This window comes from Camelus bactrianus, chromosome 23, assembly GCF_048773025.1.
Source record: "Camelus bactrianus isolate YW-2024 breed Bactrian camel chromosome 23, ASM4877302v1, whole genome shotgun sequence".
NCBI lineage: Eukaryota > Metazoa > Chordata > Mammalia > Artiodactyla > Camelidae > Camelus > Camelus bactrianus.
In genome coordinates, this window is record NC_133561.1 from 11,903,194 (window position 1) to 11,925,180 (window position 21,987).

Here is a 21,987-nt window from a genome sequence, read left to right on the forward strand (position 1 = left end):
TTAACAGGAAGCATCTTCCTTGCAAAGTGGGCTGACGGTTGTACTAAAACTGAAAGGATGTTTCAAATCTTCTCGGATGGCTACATCAACACTTTCATTTTTCAAGATCTTTGAGTTTGTCCTCAGAGATGAAAAAAATCTGTCTGTATACACTTCTAGCCAGGTGTTGACTGGGAATAATGTAAGGTTATCCTTGCCCAACTAAATAATTCATTTCAAGCCAAGGAAAGAAAGAATACGTAGGAAACATGAAAGAACAGTAAATAGGAGACAAGCAAATGTGCTTGTGAAGGAATCAAATGCTTTCTGAAAAGAAGTTCCAGCTAAGATTAGACTGGCCAAAAAGAAGGCCATAAAATCATTTGCATCCTTTGAAAAATCTCCTGAAACTAATGTTCCCCTAGTGTCTGGCAAGCAACTTGTTTGAAGAGAAAAAGCAAATTAACTCTAGCTCAATGGATGAACGTGGCAACTATTAGAGGATGCTACAGATTCCAAACTAGCTATTTAGGCACTAAAGCCTATCTGTTTCAATAATTATTCTCCATACCCAGTCAATCATCCTAAAATGTTCATGTATCAATGCATTTATTCTCAAGAGAAGCTGAGTCACAAAGGAGAGGAAGAAGCAAAGATAGAAATACTTTCTTATTACACCTGTTGGCGAGAAATTACTCAAAACCACTAAGCACTGTAGATGAATTAGGAGGAAAAGAAAATCAGTGACAAGTGAAGCTCTTGAGTATCAAACATATGAGAGAGGATTGTCAGTTTAGCTAGCCCAGACTCTCAGCTAATCCATAAACCACATCCATCAAGCTTTGAAGAACAAAGTTTATAGAGTTCCTTCACAGCAAACTTTTCTCATTTCATTCTTCATATGACAATTGTTCTAGTGATTTTGCATTTCCAGAATAGAGTGATTTGTTGCTTAAAAAAAAAAAAGAGGCACAAATGAACTTATTTACAGAACAGAAACAGAATCACAGACATAGAAAACAAACTTGTGGTTACCAGGGGGGCAAAGGGGTGGGAAGAGATAAATTGGGAGTTCAAGATTTGCAGATACTAACTACTATATGTAAAATATACACACAACAAGTTTCTACCATATAGCATAAGGAACCATATTCAATATCTTGTAGTAACTTATAATGAAAAAGAATAGGAAAAGGAATATATGTATGTATATGTATGACTGAAACATGCTGTATACCAGAAATGGGCACAACATTGTAAACTGACTATACTTCAATTTGAAAAAAAAAAAAAGAGAGAGTGATTTGTAGAGACCCTGCGAGACAGGCTAGGAGGGAGATGGGGGAAAGATTTAAAAAGAAGAAACTGAATTTTTACAGCTTCAGCTGAGTGGTAACAAAGGTGAGAAAACCATTCAGCGATATTGTCACACCACACACGCACACACACACACACACACACACAGCTCTGCCAATAGAAAAGCTCTAGGAGGGCTGAATACACTGGTGAAGGATTCGCTGAACAGAATGGGAAATACTAGCAAAGGGCCGAAAGGATCACAACAGAGATGACTTCTTTTACTGGCCTCAGATACTATCCCTGACTCTCTGAATGTTACTTCCAGTCTCAATAATAATCACAATAATTGCTACAATTTTCCTCATGTTTTATTATTCACAAAAACTTTCATCACCACATTGGCTCCTGTGAGATAAGTAGGGTCAATATTTTTATAATACTTGACAGACGAAGAAGCCAACGTCAGCAACCGCCTACTCAGGGCACAAAAGCAGCCGAATAAGATGCAGAGTCAGGTCCTCTGACTCCACATCCAAGTGCTTTTTCTCACTATGCTAAACTCTCCCAAAATGTCAATTGTTGGAATGTCTAGAGGCAAAGTTGCAGATTCTGAGGAGGGCTGGTACAAGCCACATGGGAATTAAATATCCCAGAGGGCTTTTGAGCTGAGTGGTCCTCATAGAGAATTCTAGAGGAAGGATTCCAGCTTTCCACAGACAGACTAGGCATCAGAGAGGCAAGCAAGTTGATTCTATCTTTCCTTTGCTTTTCTCCAACTTTGTTAAAAATGGGGGCCATGGGGGTTTCCAAAGTAGGGAAGGCCAAACGTTATTTTTGAATTCTTTCACATTACAGAACAATACAAAACTAATAACAAAAGCAAACTAGCAACAGAGAAAGCAAGAATTCACACCAATAAAATATTTCAGTGTAAGGTCTCACTGTAATAGGAAAAAACAAATCTGACTCCATATGGGCTCTGTTTCTTTCCCTTTGACCTTTGGATTCTATTGCTTTTGCTACAAGTTAAGAATGTTGCCTCAAGCCTGAAATAGGGAAGCCCATTCACAAGACCCTGACTTTTCAAGGCACAATACCTTTCGATTCCTACAGAGATAAAAAGTTGCAGAACAGAGAATAACATTTGTCTTGTTGGAGGTTTACAGGGACACCATGACCTGACCTACGTGGACAGCTGCAAGAACAAAGGATTCTGACACCAAGAACTTTGCAACAATCAGCCACACTCCCCCCCACCCCTTAGTATAAAAGAAGCCTGAATTCTAACTTAGGGAAGATGGTTCTTTGGGACACTAGTCCACCATCTTCTTGGTCTGCTGGCTTTCTGAATAAAGTTGCTATTCCTTGCCCCAAGGATTGTCAAAAGGATTGTCTGGCTATTATTCTGACCAAGTAACACTCAACTGTCAAGTAATAGCTCAATGTAAACAGTTCAATTAAAAATAAGCTACCAAATTTTGTCTAGGATTGACTCAGCTCTTCAGTCAATTGTCTTGTAAAGTTTAGTAACCAATGACAGTTAAGATCTTTTGTCTGCTTACTGTGAGCCAGAGACTGTACATTTACAAGCATTGTCATTTCACCCCTCACAATTATATGAATGTCAGTGCTGTCATTAGCCACAAAGAGAAGAAGCAAAAGCAGACTGAGAGTCTAGGTAAGTTCCCACATTGTACAGCTAGTAATCAGTAGAGTTATCACTTGAATCCAGGTCCGTATTACTGCAGGGTCCAGACCCGTTCCTATGCCCATTTAACTCTATCTTGGCCAGATCCTCTTTCTCAGTTAACCTCATAATGTTCTACTATATTCCTAATGCTGAATATCAAACCCAAAGATGGTTTGGAAAAGGCGGAATGAAGTTGAATCAGCTGGGAGCAAAACAGAATATATATTAATAGGAAAGCCAGCTAATGAAGAAGTTTGGCACCAAGCTGAGTAACCAGTGCATGGCCAGGAACAGTAGCAGACGTGCTTCTTTTCAAATGAGAAATTAATCTTCTGGATATACTTGAATTCACACATAAAAATGTATTTCAAAGGTTTTAAAAATTACTTGTAATAGGAAAAGATAATAAGTTTAGATGGAACCAAAAGAATAAATAAATTATGACAAATACAGTAGAGTACTGTATAATCATTAAAAGAAATTAAACAGATTAATGTGTGCTAATACAGATCAGTCATCAAGACATACTGTTAAATGAAAAAATTCTGACTAGTATGACCAGTATGTTACCAAATGGATTTTAAAGGACAGACATACAAATTAATGCAAAATAGATTATCATTGGAAAACTCTACAAGATCCTAGTCTTGTCTCTGGAGAAGGTTAACTGTGATTCAGAGAAAAGAGAAAGACTACATTCTACTATGTAAATATTTATAATTTCTCATTTTTTATCATGTACATAAATGACTTAAAAGCATCTTAGCATTAATAAATAATAACAGGTGTGCAATTAATGTTTGTGGACCTGAACAATGTTTGGAATACACGAGCCATGTCAATCTAGAAGCGCTGGACTTGGAAACAGACAGAGAATTTAAATTTGGCCTGTCACAAGCTAGCAGGGCAGGGTTTGTGTAAGGTACTTTATCTTTTAGTTACAATTTCATTTACGGGAAATTGGTATGATGGCATCTCCCAGGTTCCTGAGGATGAGATGAGATAATATACATAGAGCAAAGCATGCTCTGAAGTGTAAAAATGCAAGTAATTACTGTTTTTGTTGTTGTTGCTCACTGGTGAAGCAGGCTCTGGTTCAGATTAGGAAGCCACGCAGTCGGAAAGAGAAGACCTCACATACACAGTCTGACTTCCTCCATCAAGGAGATCAACCAGACATTTGCCAAATATCCATTCTTTGTACTGTATTCCTATTGTTCTGTGATGTGAAAACATTTATGATTCCCCCTTCAGAAAGGGGGAAATATTTGTTTGGAGAAAGACTTGGGTGCTCCTTTGGGATAGAAGGGAAATGTGACAGGGACCTTGGCAAGACAGAGAGAAACAGTCTTGTGCCTTTGAAGAAGGTGAAGAGGCGAGGGCAGTGGATGAAGGCTGAGGTTAGGGAAAGACTGGGGCTCAGCAGCGGGACCCCATAACCCCTCCAGCCATTAGAACCACAAGAGGGCAGAGGTGAGTAGATTTAGGAGAAGCCAGTAAAAGGGCTCAATACAACATTCATGGGGTCTCAGGAGACATAAGGGACGAGAAAATGAGAGTGAGAGTAGGAAAGAGAAGCACAGGAAGTACAAACCTAGAACCTCTCCAGAATAAAAGGTAGAGTCTTGGACCATCACAGACGTGGACTGAGATCTGGGCCAGGTGTACCTTAGAAGTCTAACAGGCTGGGGCCCCACCTGACTTCAGGGTAACATACTCTTTCTTCAAACAGGTACTCGGCCATTAAAGTTCAATACACCCGAATATTAGACTGCATGTACTGAAGGCAACTCCCGGACAGCCAGCCCAGTGGACTGATTGTCCACAATCAGCAGGAACAGTCCTAGGTGAAGTGCAAATTGCATTCCCTGGTGCCTGACCCTTCCGAGCCATAATGATAATTGCTGCTAGGCAGCAAGCTGGGCTCATGAACAACTCAGGGGTTAGTGCCCTCCCCTCAGGGAGGCTACCAAGGAGTAGGGACTGCAGACATCTGATTGTGACAAAGTGCTAGCTTACCTGCTAATCAGTGCTCAGTAGTGGCTATTTTGTAATAACACCAAAGCTGAAAACACCACACCTCTCACCTCAAAAAAAGAGTAACATCTACTGCTTCTATATATTTCTGGTAAGAAATGAAATAGGTTCAATTTTCATCATCTGAGCAGTAAATCAAATGTCAAATTTAAAACAATGAACTACAAAGAGCCTCCTCAAAATCACTTAGCATTGATAAATTAGTAATGTATTATTAAATTATTCATATCTTTTTTTTTCTCCTTCGGACTATAATGATATACTGTACACAGCACTGATAATTTACTTAGGCTGAGTCCATTCATTTAATTATGCTGCTAAACTTGGTAGGCCAATTGGTCATCATGAGAGTTTCCAGGCAAGCTAATCACAAATATATAGAACATGTCGCTTATTGTCCCCAGCGGCTAAGTGCTAAAATGCTATTTAGTGCTCAGAAGGTTAATGTCCTGCTTATGTAAATTGTCCAATTTAACATTCAGCAGCAGTATCATAAATTCCGGCTCCAGGATTTCATTAAACGTATGTTCAAACTAGTTGACCTTAAAGGTTAACAAGCACAAGTTAAACAGGACAATTATTTAACTCACTTCTTATCAAGAGACTGAAGCGTACTAGCCACTTAATAGCTCTGCACACTTCACAGTTAGATTTCTTATAAGGTCCCTGATAAAGTGGCAGGTCATGAATTTTCATAAGGATGTTGGATAATAACTATTTATCTGCACTTGTTTTTCTTTCTTATAAACTTAAACTTTGATCTGAACATTCAATTAGAAATGATTCCACAGAGAAGGACTCGGTGACTCAGGGAGCTGGTGTTTGCCTTCACTTGGGCCTGCACGAGGATTTAAAATCGTACCTGCATTGTCATTAATGGAAATTAACTCTTAAGTGTGCTGAGCTCAAATGAGGCATCGGGCCCAACACTGAGCTACAACATTGCTTACTGGTTTTGAACACTCGATTCTTTTCTTAGAAGACCCCCAAATGCCTATTAACCGCCTGGAGGAAATGCATTCTCCCTTGCATTTATATTATCATGTGTTTTAATACAAAAGAAAGTTAGATTACTCAAGACACCCTTTTCCTTGCTAGTCTTGTTTTCTCTTCTTGCTCTCCCTGGGCATTGTGAAATGGGAACAGATCTCTGGACATGATCGCCACAGCCTTGCTACCTCCAGCTCGGGGGCCGGGAAGCTTGGAGGGAAGTCCCTGAGGTGACATTCCCACGTGCTTCTCACTGCAGCAGGATCGGGCAGTGGCTTCGGGGGATACATTAAACTGGCAACCACACACTAGCAATCTCAACAGTTGGCGGCCACTGTACACCAGGAAAAGGCACGGACACCTTCTCCTCGCAGGTTCAACTGTGCAGACTGCATGCTGTCTACAAGATAAAGCAGCAAATAAGAGCAAAGAGGACGTATTAATAAATCATGAGCTAAATTTCTGTTAGGAGCTGAAATGGAGCAAGATGAGTCAAAAGTGCCTGTAGATACATCTACTGGGGGCATAATAAGTAATTTTTTTGAATTTGGTAATGTTCGTTAAAGGTAATTAAATGAAATGATAGAAAAGGGACAGACAGATAATAGATAGATAGACAGACAGATAGATATTAACACCTGTGACGCTTGGCCCAGCTCCTCTTTCTGCATTCCTTATTCCCCCAGAGGTTACTTATTGTTAGGAGCTGTTTAAAGAAATAACATAAGGAAGAAATATTTTCTACCATGAAAAAATGTGACAGTGCTTTATACCCTCTCGTGTTGCTCTTCATCCAAACTTCATCTTTTGAATATTGGCTTCAAATCCTGCCTGAAAGGGGACATAAATAAAGTGAAATGGCTAATGGACTAAAAACACTTATGATCAGGTTTTCATAACTAACATTATTGATAGCTTCTCTCTCACAGGCGCCCGCATACCCTGCCGTATCCATTCTAAAGTAAGATTTAGAGCCCTATTTGCAATAAAAAGGCTAGCGCATGCAAATAAAGAATGGGAGAGTGAGGCCTGGGGATGGCCTCCCTCGAGAGAGGGAGGAAAGACCTCTTTCCCAAGCACAGCTGACCACAGCGGGGACACAGAACACTTCTCCAGAATCCAGACGTGGTTGTGCATTTCCTGGTGTCCTGGAATGGCCTCCAGGGACAGGAAGTTGTTAAGTCATTAATTTGGAAACAACCTTTCCTTCCTACTGAGTGGCATTAGTATTTGAACTTGCTCATGTAAATAGATTTATATGCCATTAAAACAATAGCAACACTGCCCTGCAGGAAACGTAACAGTACAAGGAAGGAGGCAGACGAGATGGGAGCATTTTCATGGAAACTGGTGCTTCCCATGTCAACTTTAATGTCGTTTTCCTGGTTTTTTTCCACTTGAGTTCTCTATTTTAGCAAAGACAGTTGAAGAAGACCTTTCCAATGACTAGAACTTTACTTTGGGTTAATTTTTTTTTCTTATCAATAACCCTCTCTTTAAAAATATTTTAGCTGCACAAACAATAAGAAGATGCTAAAAATGCAGAAAGCATTTGATCTGCTTCTTGCTATTTAGATATAGTTTCGGGGACATAATTTTCTTCTCTTTTAGTTCTTACCATTCCCATCTCAGCAGAAAAAAAAAAAAAAACCTTTTTTCTTCAATATCTGGACTTTCTTTATTATTCTAAAAAATAAGTTCAGATTACATAGTAAACTGTAAATTATGGTTTTATTAAATTAAGTTAATTCAAAAAAGCATAGGATTTGTGGGACTGGCATAGTTACTCATGTCCACAGCTTCTGTTATGGTGAGTTCTCCTTGCCAGACCTTAGCAACTGTAAATAATGCTGCTAGGAGCAATTTCAATGAGAAAACTCCAGGTAGGACGGGTCTGCACTCAGCCACGTCTGCTTGCACCCCTCCAGAACTGCTGTCCACCACAGCCCGCTCCCTGGCCAGCGGCCAAGCCTGGAGATTTTAGTATCAGCCCTGCCCAGGTTTGGAGATGATCCTAACTATGCTTGTGAGCATGTGTAAGAGTCTGGGTGGACATTGGACAAGGTGTCCCTGTGGAAGGGACTCTTAGAGTAACATTTAGATGATGAGTGGGAAGAGTTGTAGGGGACAGAACCTATCCTCCAGGGAAAATAACATACACAAAGGACTGAAAATGGGAGATAAGATGGAAAATTTGTGAACAAAGAAATCCAGCATGGGGTGGGGAGGGTATAGCTTAAGTGGAAGAGCTCATGCTTAGCATACACAAAGTCCTGGGTTCAATCCCCAGTACCTCCTCTAAAAATAAAATGAATAAGTAAACCTAATTACCTCCCCCCTGCAAAAAAATAAAATAAAATATATTTTTAAAAAATCCAGCATGCCTGAAACGTTAAGTCAGGAGGAGGGAGGTCCAAGAGGAGGGTAAGGGGTGGACAGGGACTAGGGCTGGGTTTTCACCTTTGGCACTATTGACATTTGGGGCCAGAAGATTCTTTGATGTGAACCTTGGTCCTGTGTTTTGTGGCTGTTTGGCAGCACAATGGCTAGATGCCAACAGTACACTCCAGTGTGAGGACCGAAAAGGTCTCCAGATACTGCCAAAAGGCCCCTTGGGGGACAAACTTCTGGGATTGAGAACCACTCGGTCACTGGCCATTGCAGGGCCTTGAAGGTCACATCATGAAGAATAGGAGATCACTGTGACCTGACTTGTATTTTGACAAAATCATTACCTGCTGAATCCATGCAGGGAGACCATCTGGAAGGCCACTGCAGAAGTCCAGTGGAGGGAAAATGTGGGTTTTGACCAAGACAGTGGCAGCAGCATGGAAAGAACCTGATAGATTCAAGAGGTAGTAGGAAGCAGAATGCAAGTAGCATTAGTAATCTTGCCATGTACCTTTTTTTGACCGTTGTCACTGTTCTATTTGACCCTGCTCAAGGCCTGGGGATGAACCAGCAGAGCAGGCCTTCCTGTTATTATTCATCTGATTCCAACTGGTTACATCCTTCTTCTGATGCAGGAGCCTTCTTTGCTTATTACTTATTGCTCATCTTTATAATTTCTAACTCTGCAATTTTTATTAAGGTTGACCTTGGAACTGTCTGTGAAGGACACTGGTTGTATTTCCTTTTGAAGTGAAACTCAGGCCACACATGTTTGATCATCTATCTGTTTTTCTGGGGGGTAGGATTACTAGAAGCTTGTCACAGTGGCTCCCATCCTTCCACTGATCCCTATGTTACAAGGAGACTCAGGGAAGAACCCCAAGTACAAAGGAAAAAAAAAAATATATATATATATATAATTGATGAGTCTGCCACAGTCTGAGCACTTGCTGAGGTCCACAGAATGATCTCCTGGTTATCTCACAGAAAAATCAACAGGCGTCAGAATGTATTTATTACCCTATTTAGTGGATTTCAGTAACAGTCTCATTATGACCACTCTCACACAGTGGAATGCCTTTTCCATTAGTAAAAGAAGGAACAAAAGGTCATAGCTTCCCTGCAACTTCTATCCACTAATTAGAGAGACCCTTTACTAGGTGAGGCTGAACATAATTGGGCCATTACCTAATCCCATTACAAAGTAAAAAATATACAATTTCATTCTTGTTGGTTTTCCTGTGAGTAAGACACAGATCATCAATGGATGTGCCAAGTGTAGCAAGAATATTACTGATGGGTTTACTAAATGTGAGATTCCAGGTCCAGGGATTTTATTAATATTCCCACATTAAAGAACCTTAATGGACAGGTAGCCATCTGGGACCTACTTCTGATCCAAAGCCATCCTAAACATCTAGTTTTACCACTGTGACCCTTATTCAACAGCAAGCTCAGGAAATACTGACACTGAGAGGAAAACTCTTCTCCAACAAAGACACTAAGGTTTCCTTAGGGCCAATGATATTCCAGGAACAATTTTTTCTTACAATGTCACTCTAGGGCCCTCTACTGACAAAGGTTAACAGCTTGCTAGTAGGCAAAAAAGAGAAATAGTTAAAAGATTCAACTACATTTTCACAGAGCAGCCAAAAAGGGTGAAGGTAGAGCTGACAGGCAATAAGCTGATAATCATCACAAGTATGTACAAATTCTCATCCTAGTACATACATAACTTCAGTTATTTCCATCATACAGTGGACATTCTATTAGCATCCTGTCAATTATTTTAGTTCATTTTAAGGGCAGAGGTGTTTTTTTTTGGTTTTTGTTTTTTATTTTTTAAATTTATGAATTCTAGTGGTGCCAGAAATTTCCATGATCTATTTTCAGTACATACTTACGAAATGCTAAAACGCAACAATCTGAGAAGGCAATATAGCTAGGCAGCTGAAAAGACCTTGGAGCAGGCTACTTAGGTTTGGATGTGATTCTGCCACTTACTGGTTTTATGAACTTGAGCAACTATTTAAGCTTTTTTTGTGCCTCATCTGTATAATGGGAACAAGAGTACCTAACTTACTGGCTTAGTATGAAGATTAAGTAGTTAATACAGGAATCTCTCATTTAATAGTAGCAATCCCTTTCTGAAAATCAGGCTTCTGCAGGAAAACCTGTATAATAAATCAACCAACTCCCCAAGCAATTTCTTAAACTGCAACTGAATGTAGTAAATCCTTGTATATAAATAAACCATATAAAGACGTAAAATGCTGAAAACATCACTCACTCCTGATCACCGATTAATATTAACAAATGGTACCTCTTTGCTAGACATCTCCCTTTCCGCTGTAATCATTTTTCTCTCTTACTTTAGTTTCCTTCTCTACAACTTCTTCAGTGCTTTCCCAATTTTGTTTTTAACTCATTGTATAACACTAGGCAAAAACAAGGGCTAAATATGAATGTTAGCAGGACACAGGTTCCAGACCAACACACAGGGGCAGTGAAAGGCTTACACAGGATGGTGAGAACTTCTGGGCACCAGCAGTATCCAAAGAGGCACACTGAGATGCACCTCTCCTGTTGACAATAGCTGTGCTTTTCAAAAGGTTCAACTATTATGCTGGAATTTGATCTTTTGCCAATTATAATTGGAATGTAACTTTTCCTGTACAGCTTTATTTACAATGTATTGAATTTGGAGGATGTAAATATAACTTTGCCCTATATAATCATCAACTAGAACATGTCCAACTGAAAGGTTCGAACTCCTTTAGAAATTCTGAGTATTAAAAACCAAGAAGTGCTCTTCCAGGAAAACGCTAAGCTTAGAGAAAGCCTCTAGATTATGCCTGGCCTATGGAACACGAGGGAAGGGTTTGCTACATTATCCGGGGGACTTGTGAATGGTTGCACACTATCATTCATTCATCCCTTCCAAAAATATATTTTTGAGTTCTTACCACGGGCCAGGCCCCATTGCTAGCCTTGGGGGGTTGAATGGTGAATGAAATATGGTCCTTACTGCCAAGGAGCCAAGTTAGGGAAAGAAAATACGGGCAGGCTGTGGTAGCAGCTTCGAGGGAAGGCGGGATGCGAAAGCAGTGACAAAGGCTGACCTCAGGGAGAAGCGAGCCCCCGGGGTTGGGGGGGAGGCAGGGGCAGCTCGCCGAGGGCAAAGCTTTTTGCATTCTCGGTGGACACCTCGCCTCGGGCGCTGCGAGCCTCCGGGGTCAGAGCTAGGTCGGAGGGAGGAGGATGGGGCTGGAACGCTTAACACCCGCGACCCAGGGGAAGAAAACGAGATTCTATTCGGTTTGCAATTGAAAACCACCCCAAGGGTTAATCAGACGGCGGTTACCTGATCAGAATTGTAAGAAAAATCTCGCGTGTTGTGTTGTGAATCTTTGCTGGTGGTGATCCGGGGAGAGGGGATGACATTCTCATATTCTTATTATCAATCCCCAATGTATTTTTCCTCGCTTTCTACCTTCTAGCGATTTTGGTAGGCACGTAAAGGAGCTTCATCGAACACGCTAAAAAAAAAAAAAAAAAAACAAAACCATGAAATAAAACAGCAGATAAGGAGACGGCCCTGAGGACGAAATGAAAGTGGACCGGGCCGGGTTGGGGCCGGAGTGGGGCGGCGTACCAGAAAAAGGGCGAGCGGGCAGAGTCGGTGGAGAACGTTTATTCACTGATTTTTTTTTTCTTTTTTTAACTTTAGCAGACAGCACTTATCACCACCCAGTCCTCTTTCCAATCCACATCCTGAGGCTCCAGCCCGCGAGCTTCCAGCTGGATGGCCCCGCCCCGGAACCTTGTATTCCCGGAACTAGATTCGGCAGTTACTTTTATTACCCCCGGACACAACTCTCGCGGGACGCTTCCGGTGAAGAAACATGGCGGCGGCCGTTCAGGACTCACGTGTGAGTGCGGGGGAAAAGCTGAAAAATTCACTGAAGAAGAAGAAGAAAATGAAAATGGTAGCCAGGGCTGTAGCACCGGAGCTGGACGATAAGGACAAAGACCCTTCGGATAATGGAGGTAACTGACTAAGGACTGAGTTTTGACTTCTCATAGGAACGGCCGGGCTGAGTTTGCGGGAAGCAGGGGATGCCAGTGCATTTGCCGCTGGCCGCCCGAATTTGATCTCCTCAGGTTGTCGAAGGGGCTGCTTTAGCTCCGTGAGAAGGCTTGGGAAAGTGGTGTTCAGGGGAAGGATGCAGTCGAGTGTTAAAGCTTCCACATTCTTTTACTAGACATTTTCGTCGTCACTGTGATTAATTTAAAACAGATGAAACTGCTGTTTCTTACAGTAGCAAAAAAGAAGCTTACAGTAGCGAAGGGCGAAAGGAAGGGGGATACTTGAAATTGCCCAGAATGAGATAGGTCTCATAGGGAGGGTAGAGCAAAAGGCCGAAAGAGGAAAACGGATGGTATACATGAGCCCAGCTTAGCATTACTTCCTTCTATCTTATACATAGTACTTATATTATTTTATTTTAACGTGTCTCTCTCCTTATAGATATGTTTCTCAGGTGCTGGAACTATGTCTCATTTACCTTAATTTTCATAGGGCCTTCCTTGCACATTTTGGTACTAAATTTTCTTGTTGAATAGATAAATAAGGTGTCATTTCATCTAGGCCTTAGAAGGATGAATAGTTTTCCAAGCCTAGGGGTGGAGAGGACAGTTTTCTCAGATGTAGGGAAAAGCCCATACAGTGGCATGCAGTGTCTTAAAATGCATGGGCTAGTTAGGGCAGAATGAACTGTTGGCTTTGATTCTAGCTCTCACAGGAGTTGCTGAAACTCAAAACAGAAGACAAAGCCACATTGTAAAGGGCCTTGTGTGTCATATGAAGGAGGTCAGATTCCCACTTTGTAGGCAATAGGGAGCTGTTGAGACCTTTCAGGCAAGAGAGTGACACTTATAAGTGTCACTGCTGACTATATTAGACTGCCATGGAGTGTCAGAACAAGTAGGCAATTGCAAAACTCTGCTAGGGGTTGCACTAGGATTGGACAGTGAAGACAGAGGAAAGATCCCCACTTGAAGTGTTCTTCGGAAGGAAACCATTGAATTTTCCACACAGCCAACTTCCAAATAAACTTGTAGCACCGTAAATTTTGGGTGTACTGTAATGTTAGAAGAATTAGGTAATGATAATAATAGCTGTATTTTTTGAGCTTTACTTTGTACTAGGTACTGTTCAAAGCTTCTACAAATCACTTTAATTAAATAACAACCTCTTGAAATAGATACTATTCTTATCCTCAGTTTACTCACAAGGAACTGGGACACAGAGGTTATAAGTTGCTCCTCTAATACGTAAGCTGATAAACAAGTTGATAAATGACACAGCCGTTATTGAAGTTTGCTCTGGACTCTGACCAATAACTCCCCTGATAGGGTTGAGGAACCAGGGAGATATAGATGATCAAAAAAAAAAAAAAAAAAAAAAAGCCTATCCAGAAAGTAAAAGGCCAGGGGCATGGAATCTTAAGAAAGGATTGGGTATGAGGAGGCCTTAGTATTTAGACAAATATTTCTTCCCCTCAAGAAGGTTCCATCACTGTGGGATGTTTTTGTGATCAGATTTCTGTAGCACTCCTTCCACTGTTAACTGTGGTCTTCTTTCCTTCCTCTCTTCTCTCATCCTTCCTCCCTTCTGTCCTTCCTTCCTTTCTCTCTCTTTTTTTCCTCCTAACATCCATGTATTATCTCTAGAAATCAGTTATCACTTTTACTTAATTGTGACATAAACTTGAATGATAGCAGAGTGATTCAGACTGAGGTTGTGGTAAATTGTAGTACTCTTCATTAGGGACTGAAATTTGGTCATAGTAAAATTGCAGGTGATCATGAATCAGAGAAATGTGGAGGGTAAAATGCTACAGTCAGCATTTTAGTAACAGGTAAATGTCAAGCATTTTAAAGGAGAGGATGACACCCCTAGTGAGTTAACCTCGAACTACTCAGATTTATTGAACTGACACCTTGTTGGAGGTTTAGATACAATGGATTGTTCGCTCTGAAGTTTGTAGTCTAAACAGAAAACACAAGCACACAGTTTTCCCAGTCGGTAAATCAACTCAGGTGAAAAAATAAAAGCACTGACTGATGATATCAAGTATTATAAAGAGGGAAATGATAACCTCTATCTCTAAGTTATCATTGAACTGCTTGGATTTATTGAATTTATGCGTGGTTGGAAGTTTAGACACAAGGCTTACTTGCTTCTTAAGCTTGTAGTCTTTAAAATAAAAAAGAAGAAGAAGAAAAGCTCTGTAGTCAGTAAATCAATTCAAGTGAAAAAAGCCTTGGTCAGTGCCATGATATGTTGACCCCTCCCTCATAGAATGTGCCCATAGACCCATAAACTAGAGGGAGGAATGGTAATTTCATGTTTTCTGAATTGTTCTGGCCACATACATGAAAAATGGCCATGTACTTCTAACACCAGAGTTATAACAATCCGGTTTAGAAGATCTAGGAGCTATCCCTTCATTTTGATAAACTACAAAGCTGTATTTAGGATATAATAACCTAGCAGATAAATGTGCTTTTCATCAAACTGTCGCTTATGGTCTCCTTAATCGTTTGAGTTACTTAAAATAGCAAAGGAACATGCTTCAGAAATGAAATATGTCATAGTCCTCCTTGAGTGGTTTAGCAATTTATAGGACAGACTCAGGAAGCAGACTACTTCCAGGCTCTGTCTGCTCTGGCTTGCCCAGATAGCACATAGTAATCACATCGGACAGTTTGTCCCATGGTTAAACTTTAATTTTATTTTTGGTTATTTTTATGGAGACCTGGGGTGACTTCATTTTTTTCAAAGGTAAATGCTTTTTAAAAAGTTTTCGAGCATCAATTTTGAATATTCTAAATATAGTAAGAAAGGCAGGGAAGATCGCGCGGCATGAGCAGATGATTGACTCCTAGAGTGGGAACGACAGTGTCACAGAGCTCTGAATAACCAGTGGTGGTGGTGTGGTGTGTGTGTGTGTGTGTGTGTGTGTGTTCTTGGGCAGAATGAGAATGGGCCTAAGGAATGGCTGCTCTGGTTAACTGAGGCTTAGATAGAAATTCCTTTTTAATTCAAACTTTATTAAACTTTTATGAATATTTTCTGCTTTAGTTCAGTATACATTAGTCTGACTTGAACGTTTGGTGCCCAGCTTTGTAGTACCTTAGAAGTCAACAGCCCCATCACCCTACCCTGTTAACTTTGTGACTTTGGGCTTTTTTTTTTTTTTCAGCTTTTCTAAGTGTCAGAATCATTCCTTTTGTAAATAATAAAAGCAACTCAGAGGGTGTTGTGACGATAAAATGATTATACATAAAAAGTGTTTTAAATAGTACTCTGCCCTAAATACATGTTGGTTACTTGGTATTAATCCTTATTTTAGAGTGCTCTGAAAGCTGTGGGGCAGAGACAGTGACCATTTCCAAAATAAAGGCAAAAGTGGGTTGCTCACAATGAATCTCTGGCAGGTGGGTTATAGACTATAAGCAAGACTGGGTAGAGTTGTAATGGAAGTAAAATTCATTTTACCCTCTCTGTACTTTGGCATCCTTTTTGCTTTTCAAATTCATCAGCTCTGGCCTTCAGGTGCCCATGTGCTCTGGTTACCATCATCTGCTTAGTGCCCACTGTGTGCCAGGGGTGTGCTAAGTGCTTTTCACGCATTACCTCATTGAACTGTCGTAACAACCAGTGAGGTAGGTATTATTTTTATCCCAACTTCACTGAAAAGAAACTGAGACACAGAGGAATTAGGTAACTTGCCCACAATTCCACTGGTAGAAAGTAATAGAAGCAGGACATAATGCCAAGTCTCTCTGATTTTATCATCTGAGGTCTCAGCCCCTGTGCTGTAACCGTCTGGCCATCCAGAGCTTCCCATCAGCACGGCACATGTCCTGTGGATTCCAGCCCTCGGCGCATTGCTTCCTTTTCCTTGTTCCTCTCCTCTCCTCCACAACCGTATTTAAATTCTCACTGTGTGTGTCCTGTGTGTACATCATGGGTGTGTTTGTGTGTGTGTGGTATCTGATTGATGCTCACTGTGGGCTAGGCACTCATTTTAAGAAATTTGCATACAATAATCCATTTAAGTATCACAAAACCCCAATGAAGTGATACTGTTTTATTGCCATTTTTACAGAGGAGGAAACTAGGGTGGAGAACTTTAAAACTTTCAGAAAGTTCATGTGGATTTGTGTCTGGAGTTAAGATTGAATCAGGCAGCTATTCTGTGTCCTTACTCTTTAACCACTATTAATGAATCTCAGTCAAGCTTTCTTGAGAATCCTGTTTGATTTAGAGTAAATCCTAAAGATGTGAAGTAAATTCACAGTTAATCAATAGTGTTGTTGCTCCCAGATGATAATTGTATTTAAAAAAAACAAAAAACAGCCTTCTTAACCCAATAGAGAAACTTAAAAAAAAAAAAGGACCTTAGGTAAGTGGCAGGAGAAAAAGGCACTAGCGGTTTGGCCACTTACTGGACGCACACACCTAGAGTGTAGAAGTTTTAAACTGCTTGTTTTTTATTTGGAACTTGATCTATGTTATTTATTGGATCATAAATCAGACTGGCTTTTTAATATAAACCAACAGCTTTTTCCTACCCAGTTCTTACCGTCCAATCCCCAAATCTCCAGTTTCAGCCAGTGTGAGCTTCCTGTTATTTTGTAAATATCTTACCTTCTTCATTCCCCTACCTTTGGGCATGCTGGTTTCCTCTCCCTGGGACGTCAGTAATAATGTTGATAACAATAATAATTTTAATTTGAATACAGAGCATTGACTCAAGTCTGGGATGCTTTTGGTTCTAGATTCAGTGATCTTGCCGCTGCCTCTTTCAATTGGCCTAGGTTGTAGACTCTGTTCCCTTCTCTTGTCATTCATACTCTTGCTTTACCTTTAAGAAACAACTTGAATATCATCTTTTAAAAGATACCCCCAAGCGGTCATCCTTTTTCATTGTTTTTCTTTTAGAAGAATGCTTACAAATTATACAAATTGTAAAATCAGATTTTACAGTTGGTTAACTGATTTATCTGTCCTACTAAACATTTGACTTCTTCAAGGAGACCTAGAATTTGAATTTTTATTTTGCCCTTCCTTTGTCATCATTCATGAGTACTCGGTAAATATTGAGGGACTGTGAGTCTTCTTAAAACACTTTATCCCAGTTCCAAAGGCTAAGGAAAATGGCTCACTTTCCTGCCAGCAGTGAACCGTATCTGGGATCAGGGACAGATGGCAAGTTTGAAAGGCTGGTGGAAGTCTGGGGGAAGGCAGCAAGAGATGGGAGATTCCTGCGTCTCCCTCATTACCTCGGAGGTCTAACCATGCCCTGTTCAATGTGGTAGCCACTAGCCACTTTAATTAAAGTAATTGAAATTAAATAAAATTAAAAATTTAGTAACTATGGTACCTGCCACACTTGAAGTACTCAGTAGGTTCATGTGGCTGGTGGGCAGCGCTGATAATAGAACATTTCTGTGAATGCATAGAGTTCTATTGAAACCTTTAGTTATTACTTACATTAAGCATTTGTTGTAGCCCTTAATTTCTAGATTTTTAAAACAATGCAAAATTAGAGTTAATGTTCAAAATAGCACACAGGATTTCAGAGGAATTTTGTGCTTACCTGGTTCCCTGGGTATATTCACTTAACTTCTGTTAAATATCAGTGGTAAATTCAAAAAAATCTCCTGTTCATAGGATATAGTAAATTTTTAAGGACCAGTTCTGTTTTCTGATTTGCATAGTAATTATCTTTGGTCTCCTAGAAGTAAATCTGTTTTATAGTATGCTAGAAGACCTCATTACATTGACATTTAAAATTTATTTATATAAAATAACATTTCCATTGGCAGTGAACGTGTGACTAAAAACTTCTGAGCTAGAGCTTAAAAAAATAATAAGAACTGTGACTTCAGCAGATTCTTCTGGAATTTTTTTTTTTTAATTGGTGGGGAAAGGGCATGTTGTATGAAATGGTATTATCTAAAACCTCACGGGTTTATGCATGTTGTGGTAGTCATACTAGGTAAGACACACACCAAAGAAAAATAGCCAAGGTTTAGAAATGGGGAATTGGAGTGGCTTATCCAACTATAAAGCCCTTGCCTGCGTTTACAGTGCAGGTGAAAAATGTGAAATTCGCAGCAATTTGTGTGTGAATTCATCAGGACAAAACACTAGATGTCAGTGTTGCAGTTTTGACATTTTACCGGTAGCTAGTAAAGACCTCTGCTTTTAATCACCCAGATATTCTTCAGTGACATAAACTTTGAAGCCTTCATGCCTCTTTGCATTTAGATAAATGCTTACTTAGTAAAGGTGCTTTTCAGAGAATTGTTTATTTTTTTTATCAGTACCTGTGTAGTGCTGCTGACTCTGAGTAATAAAACATATGCAATATTAACGTATTTATTTTTCAGCTAACTACATTCTCCAAGCTGTGTTTTTCAACATACTTTCCAGGGAACACTGATTCTAGGAGATACTTCTTGGGGAAAAGCTGTGTGGAATCTGGTATATAATAGACATTCAGATTTTCGTTGGGTTTGGTGACAGTGCTTTCAGCGTTTATTGACAAAATTTAGGTACTTTCTTTTTGTACTGTGGGCAGTGATAGAATTCTTACATCACCTAGATTCGCATGTCAGATTCTACTCATTTTCTAAGATTTCTTAAATTTGTCTGGTATACAGAATGCAGAGAAGGCTTCAAATTAAGTAAGTGGCAAATTAATTTCTCTTTAAAAAATTCTTCCTCTTTATTAAGAAGTATGTAGCACATCAGAGCAGTAGAATTATTAGTGATTTCTTACTTCCTTATCATTTTCTTTAATAGTTTTTGATACCATTAATATACTTTGTTTTAAGATCATGCTTTTTAAAAATGTGAAGTATTATTTTGCTATCTGTGTTCAACTCTAATTTTATGTATTCTGTTACTTTTTGAAGGTACTTCATCCTTACTCCTGTTCTTGAGGCTCATTTTTGTATATGTATAAAATATTCTATGTACTTTCATTTGTTATTTTCTAATATGTTAACAAGTCTTTGTTTGAAATGTGTTAAATACTTAGTTTTTCATCCTTTTATTTCATCAATTCTCAGCCCTGAAAAAATAAAAGTATTACGCAGAAGTAATACCAAAACTGCAAGTATGATGATGACTAGCTAAAAGTCAGGTCTTCAGCAGTTCTCTCTTAATTCATGGCTTGAAATCAAGAGATTAGAGAGAATCACTCAGAATTAAACAGCTGACTGTACATTCAGTTCCTTTCACTTTGGTCATAGCCATAATCTGATGTAAAAAAACAAAACAAAAGAGGCTCAAAGGATATTTAAAAGCAAAATATGCACATTTTAAAAAATAATTTAAAGAAGAAATGGGGGCTTAGAGTTGAAGAATAGATAGATAATTTTGAAGTAACAAAAAGATACAGTCAGTGGACTTTCTGTAGGTAGAAGCAGAGGTCCTGGTTATGGTGTGTAGCTTTGGCAAAGGCTAAGTGGGCCCAGAGCAGACTTCTTGAAATGTGGTGCTTCTGGGCTGTGGGTTGCCTGTCAGTCCTCTAGATTTCTAAGTTTAGTTTTTGCTTTGGGTGGGAAGACATCAAAATTGAATTAAGTGAAGAGCGGCAGGAAACCTGTTTATGTCTAGGCCTGTTTTCTTCTTCTCTTTTAGGGTTACTTTAAATAGTATTTTATCTCAATACAAGTCAGCATAGAAATTTTTATCTACATTACTAACAGTGTTATTTAGTAGAAGGAAAAGGCTGAAGGTAATGGCATTTTCTGTATTAATCTTGGAGATTCAACTAATTCTGGAGTTGACCAAAGAACGCGCGTTTATTACCCAAAGATGCCGCGAAGCAGCAGCTTTTGGTATATCCCTGAGTTTCCCTCTTCTTTGGTCACTTCTTAGCCTTGTTTGTTCGCTCGTTTTCTGTGTATTAAGAAATATTCCAAGTTACTAAGCTGTTGGACGATTTTCTCGTTTGAAGTAATCCTAGTAAGTTCCATTGGTTTCTAAAGAGCAAAGCAGAAGCTCTTCAGAAAGCTCTGGATCTTATCTATGCACACAGACTACTGGCACTTGTGCTCTTGTTGCTAGAGTTCAGTGAACTTCAGAAGCTAAGAAAGGCTGCAAAACTTACAAGTGCCCAGAGCTTCTTGACAAGTTGATTTTCAAGCAGGACCACCAACTGGATTGTTGTTTCAGTTAATCCTCTGAGCCCAGCCATTTGAATCTTACATGATGAGGTAGTTTGCTGATAACCTGTATATGCTTTTTTTTTTTTTTTTTTTTTTGGTGGTTCTACATGATAAAATTCACCAGTTTACAACTATATCCTCAACTCAGAACTTGATATTTTCATTCAGTCATCCAGAAGTACAGTCAAATTTTGGGCACACATCCTTTTGTTAGATTATTTTTCAAAAATGTTAAAACACCCAATTTAATCATGTTCTATGCAAATTCTATGAAAGGAAGCTGGCTTTTAGATTTTTCTGCACTCAGATTCAGAATTTTAAACATCTGGACCAAAGCCCTCAGAGAACTTCCTCTGCCTGCTCTATCCCATAGAAACATTGTACTGTTTTCTTGATGAAGTTTTTGTTAATTTGTTTTCAAAATAATCATTAGTCCCTTAAAGTAGTTTAATGACACAATTAAAGCCTGTGGATGGGAACACACCCTGCATTGGCCCCACGTCAGCATCTGTCACCACCTTGACAACAGGATGAGAGGGGGTTGTTGGGTTATTTCTGCTCCCTGGGTCCTGGGTGCTGAAGCTCCTGCAGCCTCTCCTGTCCACATGGCTTGGCCAGGTCTTCGGGGGTAGATGGCAGTAAGACAGAGGGTCCTGCCATTCTCCACTGTTACTGCAGCTGTGTGACTCGGAAGAGTCTCCTTTTGCTAGAATGGAGACAGATGGAGAATCGTTAGCCTTAGGAAGGGTCCTGGGGTCTTGCCGTGGCCTTGCCAAGCTCTGCCTCTGGTATTAAAGTTTAATTTGTTTCTACTGTTAGGTTCTGTAGAAAGCTGTGGATCGGAAAAGGATCACTTTTCTTCTGGTGATGAAGCAGTAGAAGCTGACAATGAAGATGAAGTTGACCCCTGTGGCAGTGACAGTGAAAATGCTGCAGAAGCTGGTGTTGGAACTAATGTGGGCTGGGCAGATGCCATGGCTAAAATCCTGAACAAGAAAACTCCTAAAAGTAAACCCACCATTCTGGTGAAAAACAAAGAGCTGGAAAAGGAAAAAGAAAAGTTAAAGCAAGAGAGACTGGAGAAGAGAAAACAGGTGTGTCCTACCAGTCTTTCTGTTGATTAGATCGTCTGGTCTCGTTCTTATCTGTACCAAGTTGCTCCTTTGGTGTTTGTCCAGCTAACGTTCCGATTTGTAACTTGCTTTTTACATGGGGGCAGGTAATCAAGGTTCTGGTCAGAAACCGAGTCTGAATCATTCCATTGCACATGTGCACTTTCTGTTCATCCAAGCGAAGTGATAGACGTGTAAACTCCAAGGCAATGTATCTTTTTAAAATAAGTA

At 39.8% G+C, this 21,987-nt stretch overlaps 1 protein-coding gene and 1 long non-coding RNA gene across 6 annotated transcripts in view; one reads left to right on the forward strand and one right to left on the reverse strand.

The window, feature by feature from the left end:
* Positions 1 to 12,222, reverse strand: part of LOC123613999 (uncharacterized) — a 73,264-nt gene extending 61,042 nt beyond the window's left edge. For 2 of the 4 annotated variants that reach the window (XR_006721456.2, XR_006721454.2), the window contains exons 1-2: positions 12,042 to 12,217; positions 11,751 to 11,925 (exon numbers count right to left, since the gene is read on the reverse strand). This is a non-coding gene — a long non-coding RNA (uncharacterized LOC123613999). Of the gene's footprint in view, positions 1 to 6,760; positions 6,827 to 8,730; positions 8,835 to 11,750; positions 11,926 to 12,041 lie in introns of those variants that run through there. The other 2 variants (XR_012501796.1, XR_006721455.2) reach the window with 2 other exon arrangements.
* Positions 12,223 to 12,262: 40 nt separating this feature from the next.
* The window catches only part of RRP15 (ribosomal RNA processing 15 homolog), a 37,859-nt gene continuing 28,134 nt past the window's right edge, over positions 12,263 to 21,987 (forward strand). Inside the window, exons 1-2 of one of the 2 annotated variants that reach the window (XM_074351630.1) lie at positions 12,263 to 12,436; positions 21,464 to 21,738. In XM_074351630.1, the coding sequence (XP_074207731.1) occupies positions 12,292 to 12,436; positions 21,464 to 21,738 (420 nt within the window). In that variant the 5' untranslated portion in view covers positions 12,263 to 12,291. The remainder of the gene's footprint in view (positions 12,437 to 21,463; positions 21,739 to 21,987) is intronic. The other variant, XM_010974014.3, reaches the window with a different exon arrangement.